The 13112-nt window shown below is 37.2% G+C and overlaps 1 protein-coding gene across 1 annotated transcript in view; it reads left to right on the plus strand.

Moving 5' to 3' along the window:
* The window catches only part of LOC139437852 (transmembrane protease serine 11C-like), an 81231-nt gene that overhangs the window by 45045 nt on the left and 23074 nt on the right, over positions 1 to 13112 (plus strand). The window contains exon 5 of the mRNA XM_071212727.1: positions 1652 to 1815. Within this exon, the coding sequence (XP_071068828.1) occupies positions 1652 to 1815 (164 nt within the window). The remainder of the gene's footprint in view (positions 1 to 1651; positions 1816 to 13112) is intronic.

Genomic DNA, 13112 nt, shown 5'->3' on the forward strand with positions numbered 1-13112 from the left:
CTTGAGTCTTTCTTGCCATTAGGGTCTCAACTCAGAGGCCCTCCCTCAAGTCCTATGTGATATTCCTGCCTCTAACTGCAAGTCAGTACACTATGTTCTTCATAACACTTACCTTGAAGATTATTTTACTTCTTTGTTTTCTTGTTTCTACATATTTCCCACTAGAATATTAATAAGTGACATGAGTGCAGGGACCTCATAGTCTTACATGCTGATATATGCAAGTCTCTAGAACTCTGTCTAGCTTATTGTCTGGACCAATACACATTTGTTAAATGAATGAATGGAAAGTATGAGAATAGAGAGGAAAAGTGCTTTATGCAAATATTTATCATATAAAAGTAAAGATTATTTTGTAAATCAGGAGAAAGCAAAATTTAAATAACTATTAATTCATGTTTTTGGTAATAGAGGGGGGATCATATATCCCTAATGACATCAGGCTAAGAATCCATGTGTCTATATTTAACTTGGTTTTAGTTTGCTATTTGACCCAGGAAAAAAGTTCAGAGTGACATCCATGGTTTAACCAAATCCTTAAAATAAATAGAGTAATATGATATGTCCTAGTCCATTCCATAAGGAACAAAGGGTTTATCACTGCAAATGAAACAAGAAGGAGATGTCATTGCACCTGTGGGGAACATGAAAGCAGAGGAAGAGGTAAGAATACTTAACAAATTAACATGTAATTAGCAAGGGTCTAATACTACACAAAGGAAATTAAAATAGTATCTTTATGGCCCCAAAAGAAAGGGTGCCTGGTTTATAGTACACCTTAAAACATAAAGTGAATAAATTGACTAATCCACTTATTTAGAATAATCCTGGAAAAATAACTGAAATAATAAGGCATTGTAATCACTCAGATAATCTTGAATCTTGGCCTTGGTTTCTATTTTTTTCATGAGTTTCATGAATATTTGGAGGTAGATGTTTTCAGGCTCCTTCTCAAAGCAGAGAGCTCTGGGGCTATTGTAGATTTGCAAGTGCACAAAATGTGGAGAAATGCCTATGAAAAGGTGAGAAGTCACAGAAACACAGATGAAAACAGAATAGACATTTCATTAGGTCAGTAGTAGTAGTTTTCCCCTTTTAAAATTTCTGGCTTGTACATTTGCATTTTCAAGGTAGATTACTAATTAAAGTAAATGCAGTCTAACATTTCCCCCCAGTCATTATTCCCAACAGGTAAAGAGAACTGACTCACCACTGCAAATTTTACCTCAGCTAAAAGAAAATCAAGATGATCAATGATGCTCTCATCCTACCTATTATGTTTCATTTTGTTATTTTTATTGGCCCTTTCAGCAGAGTCTCTAGTGTATTCGTAATGCAGAGATATATTTATATTAATGAATAATTTTACACAGCATTCTAAGATTTTCAAAACATCCCTATATCTATTACCTTATATGATATTTTAATTACTAGTAAATATTATCATCCCCATATTAGAGATGAGGAACTTCAAGTACAGAGAATGCAAATAGCTTGATGTAGTCAAACACTTGACAAATGGTGAATCTAGAACACAAACTCAATTTTTCTGAGTCTCAATCACACTTTCTTTAAAATGTTTCACCACAAGGTAGCATGACAGGAGCTAATGTGTAAAAGCATAATTTATTTTTCTGTTTATGTTCTGCAGCCAAACCAAAGGGAAAGTGATAGTGCACTCTGTGCTGAAGTTTAAATCCTGTTACAAAAATCATGCAGCAAAATTTCGGGATAGGATTAAAACCACTTTGTATCAGAAGCTGAAGGGTAAAACTGGGTCTTTACATATAGATTCTTCCTCATTTAAATTTTCAGGTAAGCCTTTTTATTTACAGTATAGAATGAGTTTCATCTTTTAATTTGAATGCATTGTTTTGTTAGGCAAATGAAAACAACCCCTTTATCCCATTGTTAAAGTAATCAGGGTCCCAAATAACCTTTCTTTGTAAAACAACAGTCTTTTTTTTTTATGGCTTCTTTTTTTTTTTTTTTTGTCTTTATTTTTTTAACATTACATTAAAAAAATATGAGGTCCCCATATACCTCCCACCTTTCTTACCCCACCCCTCCCCCCATAGCAACAATCTCGTCCATCATCATGAGACATTCACTGCATTTGGTGAATACATCTCTGAGCACCGCTGCACCTCATGGTCAACACAGTCTTAAACTTCTTCGGCTCATTCTGTGGGTCATGATTACTCCATAGGTTTTCCTGTTGTCTCAAGAATCTAGACTCCTAAATTCCACATTTGAATTTGAGTCCCTTTAACATCAAACTGACTTCCTAACAGGCCTTTCATGGACTTTGTCTCTCTCCCTGTTTATACAATATAATTCTTATCTCTGTTACCTAACAATATTGTGAAAGTCAGCCTCCAAATGTGGAGACAAGGATCCCTCCTTTCTCGGGATAATGAATGTCTCTCTGATCTTGATAAAAGGACATCCAATGCCTGGCACAGCTAAGCTCGGCTATCAGTTCTCTGCAACAAAAATTTCACCAAGGACAGAAAAGTATCTCTATTCTTACAGGAAGGTATTAAAGGACTAGATGTTCATTAAAAAGAAAAGGGGGAAAAAACTAGGCCAAGGCTTCATTTGCATGAAACATCAAAAGGATCAAAAGGCAAAATCTGAAAATGCTTCTCCTGGGTAAGAAGCCATTATGCTTTTGAAATGTGACTTTCCTCAAGTTACCAGATCCTTTTCTTTAGAACCTTTCTTCTCTAGCTGCTTACCCTGTCCTCAAAGAAACAGAGAGAAATAAAGCACTTCTCCAATTTATAAGGAATTTGCTGCCAAAAACATATTTTCAGGAGTTCATCTGCTAAAAAACATGAACTCAAATGTAAAGAAACATAGCATTATCTTCCTGGTATTCCTTCAAACTTTAAGAACAATATGTGAAAGCCAAGAAAATAGATTGTTCTAGCAGTTTTTTCCAGCTTTGTGACTTTTTTCAGCAATTTTATTTATGAAAAAGCCATCCTACAATTTTATGAAGAGTAGTGACTGTTAAACGTCACACACTTAGGTATGGACTGTGCTTTGGTATTGTCTTCACCTATACCTGTTGCATAACAACTTCCCCTTTACCCCCCATCAGAAGCTAGAAGCCTGATAAAACTGACTGTGGATTCACAGTTCAGGATCAAGCCCAGTAGCCAAACATGTCAGACCTCCAAAACCACATTGAAATGAGCTGACATGGGGTCACATGCAAGGCAGCTCTCACTGAGACCAAATGTGAATTCATGTAAATGGTCTCTGGATTAGGGATCTCGAGAAAGTTTATCATGACAGTCAATGTTAGTGTCATGGTGTCTTATTAGATCACCTGCCTTCTTATGTTGTTTGATTAGTTCAATTGCTTAGAACCTGCTTCTAAATATGTCAAAGTTGTGGATTTCATTTCATACATGCTGCTTAGCATAAAAGAAAAAGTCACTGCTTCTTACAGATGTGGCTTAGACGGTGTGACTTTGGAAAAATTACTTAACATTTCTGTGGCTCAATGTCACCATATCATCATGGGAATAACAATAATAATAAAATAGACTTCATATGGATTTTGTGAGGATTTCAAAGCCTTAGTACATATAAAGCACTTAAAACAGGTCTGGCTTAGATAAGTAAGATAAGTATCATTAATTATCTTATTAAGAATACTTTGTTATGTGGAAAAATACAATGTATGTCTTATGGATTGTGGTTTTGCAAGTCAACTATATATATATATACACACACACATGTATATGTTATCATTGTTATTAATAATTTGACACCTGCCCTACCCTCTCCCCACCAACTCAGGCTGTCCCATGGAGCAAGCCAAAGAGAGTAAACTCCAAAAGCCTTCACAGTGTAGGTAGGGATGCCTCTACCTCCTACTCCCAACCCCTCACCAAAAAAATCACTTCAAATCATTAACTCTTAGTTTTCTCATTTATAAAAAGAAAAGTATGAAGGAAAAAAAAAAAGAAAATTATGGTATCATATGCTTCATAGCACAGGGCCTGGCACAGACCAAGCATTCAATAAATAGCAACCAAGATCTTTGTCTAAATGTACACATCACAATGGAATGTTTTCCCAGCCATTATTGCTATCTTTCTGATATCAGCATATTTGGATGTTCACTGCCACAGTCAACCAAATCTTAAGGATCATCCCTATGTGCTTTTTATATATAGATTAAAAGCAGGGCAATAAAGTCATTTAAGGAGGTTTTACAAGCCTTAGAAATGAAGTAAATCAGTGGGAGTTGAACCAAAGGAAAAAAATATTGCTTTGGTAGAAATAATGGTTAATCAAGTACTCTCCATTAACATTTCAGCACTTATATAATAATAGTTACACCCCCCAAAAAAAATGTTTTAGTATAATTTTTGGTTATAATACAAAATAATGACTAGGAAAATGTTTAAATCATTAATTGCAGGCTTAATTAATTCATTCACTTATTGAGCAAATATTGATTGAACACTGGCTATGTCCCAGGAAACTGAGCTTGAATTTTACCTAAATAAATATTTTTTACTCATGCTAATATTAAAATCATATTCTTTTCCTTTGTGCATACCAAATGATACTGGGATGGTTATCTGAAAAGGAAATTGTTTGATGATATTTTTTAAATTTACCATGGACAATCCAGACTAAAAATCAAAATCTCACAGAATTTCCATTCGGAATTTCTATTCTCTATTAACTGCCACATTGTTAAATAATTTATCAAAGATAATTGGCAAAATCAGGAATAGTGAAAATGGACTACTAAATTCTGGTCTAGATCAAATGTATGAAAATGCATTATTCATTGCAGAGTGGACATTTAGAGGGCTTTGGAGTTAGATAAGGTCTTAGAAATCCAAAGTTTGTTGCCTCATTTACAGATAAAGAAAATCCAGAATCAGAAATAAGTGATTCATCCTAAATCAAAAAACAGATAATGAGCAGAAGCAAGTCTTGAACCCACGTCTTCTGATTCTGAGTGCACTGCGCTATTTTTATGAATCAATTTAGAACTGAGATCTGCCACTGCATTCAAAAAAATCTACTTAAACTGTAGATGGAAAGTCCCTAGAAGGAAAAAAAAAAACTTGCCTTCTAAAAAAAAATATCTATAGTCACTCTTTTCAAATTCCAATCTTTTAAGTCTGTCTTTTGTTTACTCATCAATGAAGAAAGGATAGAAATCCATATCTAACTTAAAGAACTACTGAGAAAGGATTAAATAAAATATTATGAAATGTTAAATTAAATAAACAAGGATGTAGTACTTACACAAAACATTTTGCTAGGCACTATGGGGAACTCAAAGAGAAACAGAATACTGGCCTCCCAGCTAAGAGCTTACTTACTCTTATACCAAGTTAAAGTACAGGAGATGAAAGACATAATTAGTATTTCACAACTATATTTTAAACTTGTCCACTGGGTGTAGATTATACAGTGGATGTGATTTGCAGATTGAACCTAATGCTGTTACCAGTTGGTAAAGTCAAAGTGATTGCAAGTTGCTAAATGAGAACAGCTGGAAACTGTTTCTGTTAAGAGCAAAAATAATTGCATGTTTCACAATCTGTTGACCTTTATAGCCTTGTCACCAATTTTCACCAACAATCCCAGTCAAGATCAGGCTTCTTTGACACAGATCTCTTAGAAACCCATTCCTTGCCTCCAGCACACATATCGCAGGTTTTAATTATACATCTATTAAGATGATTATTTGATTTCTTTTTGTCTGCACCACCAGAACATAATCTCCATGAGGGCAGAGGCCATGTCAATTTTTGTTCACCATTATATCTTCAGAGCCTAGCACAGGGCTTGGTATATAGCAGGTCATCAGTCAATATTGTTAGGTGAGTTAATTCCATAATATCAAAGCTAAAACTGACAACCAGAAGAGGAGAAGACACCCTTTCTCACCTAAGGTTTTAGAAGAGAATTAAGCCCTAAAGAAAATGGCTTAGTTATTTGCTTATTTTAAATAAAAGATTGCTTAACTTTTAGAATGGAAAAAGTGCTGCAATTATTAAGAGCCACATATATAATAAATATGTAACTTCATTTTCCACTCACTCTTGAAATTCCATGAGAAATGATAATACTACTACCTGCTTAGATACTAACAAAATTAGTATTTAATTTTGTGTATTCCTCAGTGAGAGATCAATGTTTTCTCTATCAATTCTAAGCTCACTAGATCAGGAGATTTTCATATTGACATTTCAGCATAAAACCTAGAAAACCATTTATGGTATAGTTTTCTCCTGCCCATGAAGGAATTGTTTCCTTAAAAATCCTTCATAAGGTGAATTTCTTAATTTAATTCCATTGATTTTCATGGCAAAAGTTTTAAGCATTCCTGAACCCCAAAATTTATATTCATTTATGCTTATATTGCTTGATATTCCTTAAAAACAGAGACAATTGCTTCAATGATTAAAATCAGTTAACAGGAGAGGGGGCAAGATGGCGGCTGAGTGAACATCCCTGTGAGAGTCTTCTGCAGGGAATCGGCTGGGCGGCGTTGGAGACTCTTTGGGACCGGATTGTTTTGGGATTTTTGCTGGTCCGGAGGTGTCTGGACATCGATTTGGAGGGAAGGTAAGAGAGAGGATTCGTCTGTGAAATATACACGGAGATCCCAGCTACCTGTAGAGGATTCCCTTCTTGGGTAGGCGGAGACGAGGCATCTAGCCCCGCTCGGTGGGGCTGAGCCAGGCCGGGCCGGGCCGCGGTAGCGTTTGGAGCCGGGCGGGGCCGGTGCAGGCCCCGGCTGCGGGCCGCGGTAGCGCTTGGAGCCGGGCGGGGCCGGTGCAGGCCCCGGCTGCGGGCCGCGGTAGCGCTTGGAGCCGGGCGGGGCCGGTGCAGGCCCCGGCTGCGGGCCGCGGTAGCGCTTGGAGCCGGGCGGGGCCGGTTCAGGCCCCGGCTGCGGGCCGCGGTAGCGTTTGGAGCCGGGCGGGCCCGGGTCAGGCCGCGGCGGGTACGGAGCCGGGCAGGGCCGGTCCAGGCCGCGGTGGCGGGAGGTGGATGCCGGAGCCGGCTGGGCCGCTGTAGCAAGCGGAGCTGGGCGGAGCCAGACCAGGCCAAGGCGGCGTGAGGAGCCGGGCAGAGCTGGTCCAAGCCTCCGCGGCGGGCGGAGCCGGGCCTGCGGAGGGGTTTCTGTTTTTTTTTTTTTTTTTTTAATTTTACTTAATTTTTTTTTTTTTTTTTTTTTTTTGAGCATCTGCAGTACTGGGGAGTTCGTGGGCCCTGGGCGGCCTATTGGGGGTTTGTGGGAAGGGAGGTGCTTGCAGACCCATTTGGGCAGACAGACGGGGGGGGTTTAGGGCAAAGCGGGGGGAAGTTGTTGTTTTAGATAGTGTTGCAATTGTGACACGTGTGTACCTGTATCTCTCTTCTCCCTATCCGTTCCCCACCGTTTGCCCATCCTCTTTTTCTTTCTTCCTTTCTTCTTCCCTTTCTTTTTTCTTTATTATAATTAGTTTGTTTTTTTTTTTTTTCGGTTTTCTCTTTCCCTCTTGTCCCTCATCTTCCACTTATTTTTACTTTAATTCAAGTATACAATAGGTGCTACAGGGAACACCGCACATTTGCTGGGTTTTCCCATCCTCCACTGCCTCATTTCTGTGTGAACTGATTTAGGCTACCTACACTATCCCCCTTCCCCTGCATCTTGATATCCACTATCATCTACTGTCTCTCCTATATTCCACCCCCCACCTCCCGTTCTTTGATCCACAAAGTGTCTAACTCTTAATTTCTAATACCTTTGTTCTGTTTTCTGTCTATTATCCACTCTTGAAACTATTACCTTTCTTTTCTTTATCCCTCTCTCATGAAAACAATAGCTGTGTAGTTCATACCATATTCCTCCCAAATTCAGTCATCAACTTCATAAAAGGTACTCTACCTACAGCTATAACCCTATACAATCTACATGAATCTAACCTCCATCCTTCCAGATCTCATATTCCTGCTTTATTAACATACATCACCAATACAACTTTACACTTTTCCCTTGCTTACACAATTGCCTTTCCCCAACACTAATACTTTCCTCTAAAGTGAACTTAACCAACAACAAGTAACTAGAATAAGAAGAAAAAAGTGACAAAGAGAAGATATAACACCTGTGCAAAAATAACAACTAATTAACCTCCAAGAGCAGACAAAGAAGCTAAGGAACTGATTAAATTCGTCAAAATAAAGAGATGACCAGAAAGCAACAAAAATCTACGAACCAAACCAATAATCAGGAAAACATGGCTGAATCCAATCAACAAACCAATAATCACGAAGGGGAGCAAAACTTGGCACAAGCAATAAAAGATCTCAGAACATTTATCACCGACAAATTTGATGCAGTAATGAAAGAGGTTAACAACATGAAGACATCACTTGGAGGGGAAATTGCAGACATACGCAAAAACATAACAGATATGATGGGAATGAACACCACAGTTCAAGAAATCAAAAATACACTTGCAGCAAATATCAGCAGACTAGAAGAGACAGAGCAGAGAATTAGTGATGTGGAAGACAGTACATCAGAAATCAAACAGATAGTAGAAGGGGTCAATAAGAAGATAGAAAAAATCCAATTAGGATTTAGGGACCTGAATGACAATGCAAAACGCTCAAACATACGTATTATAGGCATTCCAGAAGGTGAAGAGAAGGGAAAGGGGTCAGAAAGAGTGTTGCAGGAAATAATGGCTGAAAACTTCCCAAATCTACTGAAAGAGACAGATGTACATATCCAAGAAGCACAGCGCACTCCACAAGTCATAAACCCCAACAGGCCCACCCCAAGACATATACTTGTCAAATTATCCAATGCTCAAGACAAAGAGAAAATCCTAAAAGCAGCAAGAGAAAAGAAAACCATCACATACAAGGGAAGCTCAATTAGATTAAGTGCTGATTTCTCTTCTGAAACCATGGAGGCAAGAAGACAGTGGTATGATATAGTCAAGGTACTAAAGGAAAAAAATTTCCAACCAAGAATACTCTATCCAGCTAAACTAGCATTCAAACATGATGGAGAGTTCAAAATATTCACAGACAAACAGAAACTGAAAGAGTATACCAACAAGAAACCTCCCCTTCAAGAAATTCTAAAGGGAGTTCTGCAGGAAGAAAGGAAAAAACAGGAAAGGCAAAGTTGGAGGAGAGTATAAGACCAACAACAACAACAAAAAAGACAAAAAAAAATATACAAACAAAATATGACAAACACAAATCCAATCAAAATATGGCTAACACAAATAATTCCTTGATAGTAATAACACTGAATGTCAATGGATTAAACTCACCTATCAAAAGATTCAGCCTGGGACACTGGATAAGGAAATATGACCCATCCATATGCTGTCTACAAGAGACACATCTTAGACCCAGAGACGCATGGAGATTGAAAGTGAAAGGCTGGAAAACAATCATACAAGCTAACAATAACCAAAAAAAGGCAGGAGTAGCTATATTAATATCAGACAAAATAGACTTTAAATGTGAAACAATTGTGAGAGACAAAGAAGGATACTACATTTTAGTCAAAGGGAAAATCTGTCAAGAAGATCGAACAATCATAAATATCTATGCCCCTAACAAGGGTGCCTCTAAATACGTCAGGCAAACGCTGGAAAAACTAAGTGAAAGAATAGATACATCTACAATTATAGTGGGGGATTTTAATACACCACTATCAATTCTGGACAGAACATCTCAAAAGAGAATCACCAAAGAAACAAAACATCTGAATAGTATATTAGAGGAGCTCGATCTAATAGACATATATAGATCGCTACACCCAAACACAGCAGGATATACATTTTTCTCAAGTGCACATGGATCATTCTCCAAGATAGATCATATGCTAGGCCACAAAGAAAGGCTGAACGAATTCAGAAAGATTGAAATCATACAAAACATTATCTCTGACCACAGTGGAGTCAAGCTGGAGATTTGCAAGGGAAAGAAGCCCAGATTTCACACCACGATTTGGAAATTAAACAGCACACTCTTAGAAAAACAGTGGGTCAAAGAGGAAATCTCAAAAGAAATCAATGACTACCTTGAAACAAATGATAATGATAACACAACATACCAAAATTTATGGGATGCAGCAAAAGCAGTACTGAGAGGGAAGTTTATAGCCATAAATTCATATATCAAAAAAGAAGAAAGAGCAAAAATTGAAGAACTAACTGCACATTTGAAGGAATTAGAAAAACAACAACAAAGTAACCCAACAGGAAGAAGAAGGAAGGAAATAACAAAGATAAGAGCAGAACTAAACGAAATAGAAAATAAGAAAGCACTTGAACAGATAAACAAGACCAAGAGCTGGTTTTTTGAGAAGATTAACAAAATTGACAAACCTTTAGCAACACTAACAAAGAAAAAAAGAGAGAAGATGCAAATACACAAAATAAGAAATGAGAAAGGCGATATCACCACTGACCCCACAGAAATAAAGACTATCATAAGAGGATATTTTGAAAAACTATATTCCAACAAAAATGACAATCTAGAGGAAATGGACAAATTCCTAGAAACACATAAACAGCCCATATTGACAAAAGAAGAAATTAATGATCTTAACAAACCAATCACAAGCAGAGAGATAGAATCAGTTATTAAAAATCTCCCAACTAAGAAGAGCCCAGGGCCAGATGGCTTCACAGGTGAATTCTATAAAACATTCCGGAAAGAACTGACACCAATCCTGCTGAAACTATTCCAAACCATCGAAACAGAAAGAACATTACCCAACTCCTTCTATGATGCCAACATTACCCTAGTACCAAAGCCAAACAAAGACATCACAAGAAAGGAAAATTACAGACCAATTTCTCTAATGAACCTAGACGCAAAAATACTTAACAAAATACTTGCTAATCGTATTCAACAACACATTAAACGAATTATACACCACGACCAAGTGGGATTCATCCCAGGTATGCAAGGATGGTTCAACATAAGAAAATCAATCAACGTAATACACCATATAAACAGATTGAAGGAAAAAAATCACATGATTATATCTATTGATGCAGAAAAAGCATTTGACAAAATACAGCACCCTTTCTTGATAAAAACACTCCAAATGATTGGAATACAAGGAAATTTTTTGAACATGATAAAGAGTATATATGAAAAACCTAAAGCCAATATTGTTTACAATGGAGAAATCCTAGACTCCTTCCCTCTAAACTCAGGAACAAGACAAGGATGCCCACTGTCGCCGCTCCTATTTAACATTGTCTTAGAAGTACTTGCTCGAGCACTGAGGCAAGAACCAGAAATAAAAGGCATTCAAATTGGAAAGGAAGAAGTCAAAATTTCATTATTTGCAGATGACATGATCCTATACATAGAAAACCCTGAGAGATCTACAACGAAGATTCTAGAACTCATAAATGAGTTTAGTAAAGTCGCAGGTTATAAGATCAATGCGCAAAAATCAGTAGCATTTCTGTACACCAATAATGAGCAAGATCAGGAGGAAATCAAGAAACAAATACCATTCACAATAGTAAATAAAAAAATCAAATACTTAGGAATAAATTTAACTAAAGAGGTAAAGAACTTATACACTGAGAACTATACAAGATTGTTCAAGGAAATCAAAGAAGACCTAAATAAATGGAAGACTATTCCTTGTTCATGGATAGGAAGACTGAACATTATTAAGATGTCTATCCTACCAAAATTGATCTACACATTCAATGCAATCCCAATAAAAATCAATGCAGCCTTCTTTAAGGAACTAGAAAAACTAACTATGAAATTTATTTGGAAAGGAAAGAGACCCCGAATAGCCAAAGACATACTGAAAAAGAAAAACGAAATTGGAGGAATCACACTACCTGACTTCAAAACATACTATAAAGCTACGGTGGTGAAAACAGCATGGTATTGGCATAAGGAGAGACATATAGACCAATGGAATCGAATTGAAAGCTCTGATATAGAACCTCACATATACAACCACATAATATTCGATAAAGCCACCAAACCCTCTCAACTGGGAGAGAGTGGCCTATTCAACAAATGGTGTCTGGAGAACTGGATAGCCATATGTAGAAGAATGAAAGAGGATTACCATCTCACACCTTATACAAAGATCAACTCAAGATGGATCAAAGACCTAAATATAAAAGCCAAGACCATAAAAACCTTAGAAAGCAGTGTAGGGAAACATCTACAGGACCTTGTAATAGGTAATGGATTTATGAATATCTCACCAAAAGCACGAGCAGCAAAAGAACTAATAGATAAATGGGACTTCCTCAAAATTAAAGCCTTCTGCACCTCAAAGGAGTTTGTCAAGAAAGTAAAAAGGGAGCCCACACAGTGGGAGAAAATATTTGGCAATCATATATCTGATAAGAAACTTATAACTTGCATATATAAAGAACTCCTACATCTTGAAAATAAAAAGATAAACAATCCATTTAAAAAATGGGAAAAAGACTTAAACAGACACTTCTCCGAAGAAGAAATACAAATGGCAAGAAAGCACATGAAAAAATGTTCCAAATCTCTAGCTATCAGGGAAATGCAAATCAAAACCACAATGAGATACCATCTTACACCCATAAGATTGGCAGCTATGAAAAAAACAGAAGAATACAAGTGCTGGAGAGGATGTGAAGGAAGGGGAACACTCATCCACTGCTGGTGGGAATGCAGAAGGATCCAACCATTCTGGAGAACAGTATGGCGGTTTCTCAAAAAACTAGCCATAGATTTGCCATATGACCCAGCAATACCACTGCTGGGAATATACCCAGCAGAACTGAAAACAAGAACACAAACGGATATATGTACACCAATGTTCATAGCAGCATTGTTCACTATTGCCAAAAGTTGGAATCAACCCAAATGCCCATCAACAGACGAGTGGATCAATAAAATGTGGTATATACACACAATGGAATACTACTCGGCTGTAAGAACAAACACACTACAAACACATGTGATAACATGGATGAATCTTGAGAACCTTATGTTGAGTGAAGCAACCCAGACATTGAAGGACAAATACTACATGACCTCAATGATATGAAATAAACAAGCTGCCCTAGATA

Source organism: Dasypus novemcinctus, chromosome 1 (assembly GCF_030445035.2).
Source record: "Dasypus novemcinctus isolate mDasNov1 chromosome 1, mDasNov1.1.hap2, whole genome shotgun sequence".
Lineage (NCBI taxonomy): Eukaryota > Metazoa > Chordata > Mammalia > Cingulata > Dasypodidae > Dasypus > Dasypus novemcinctus.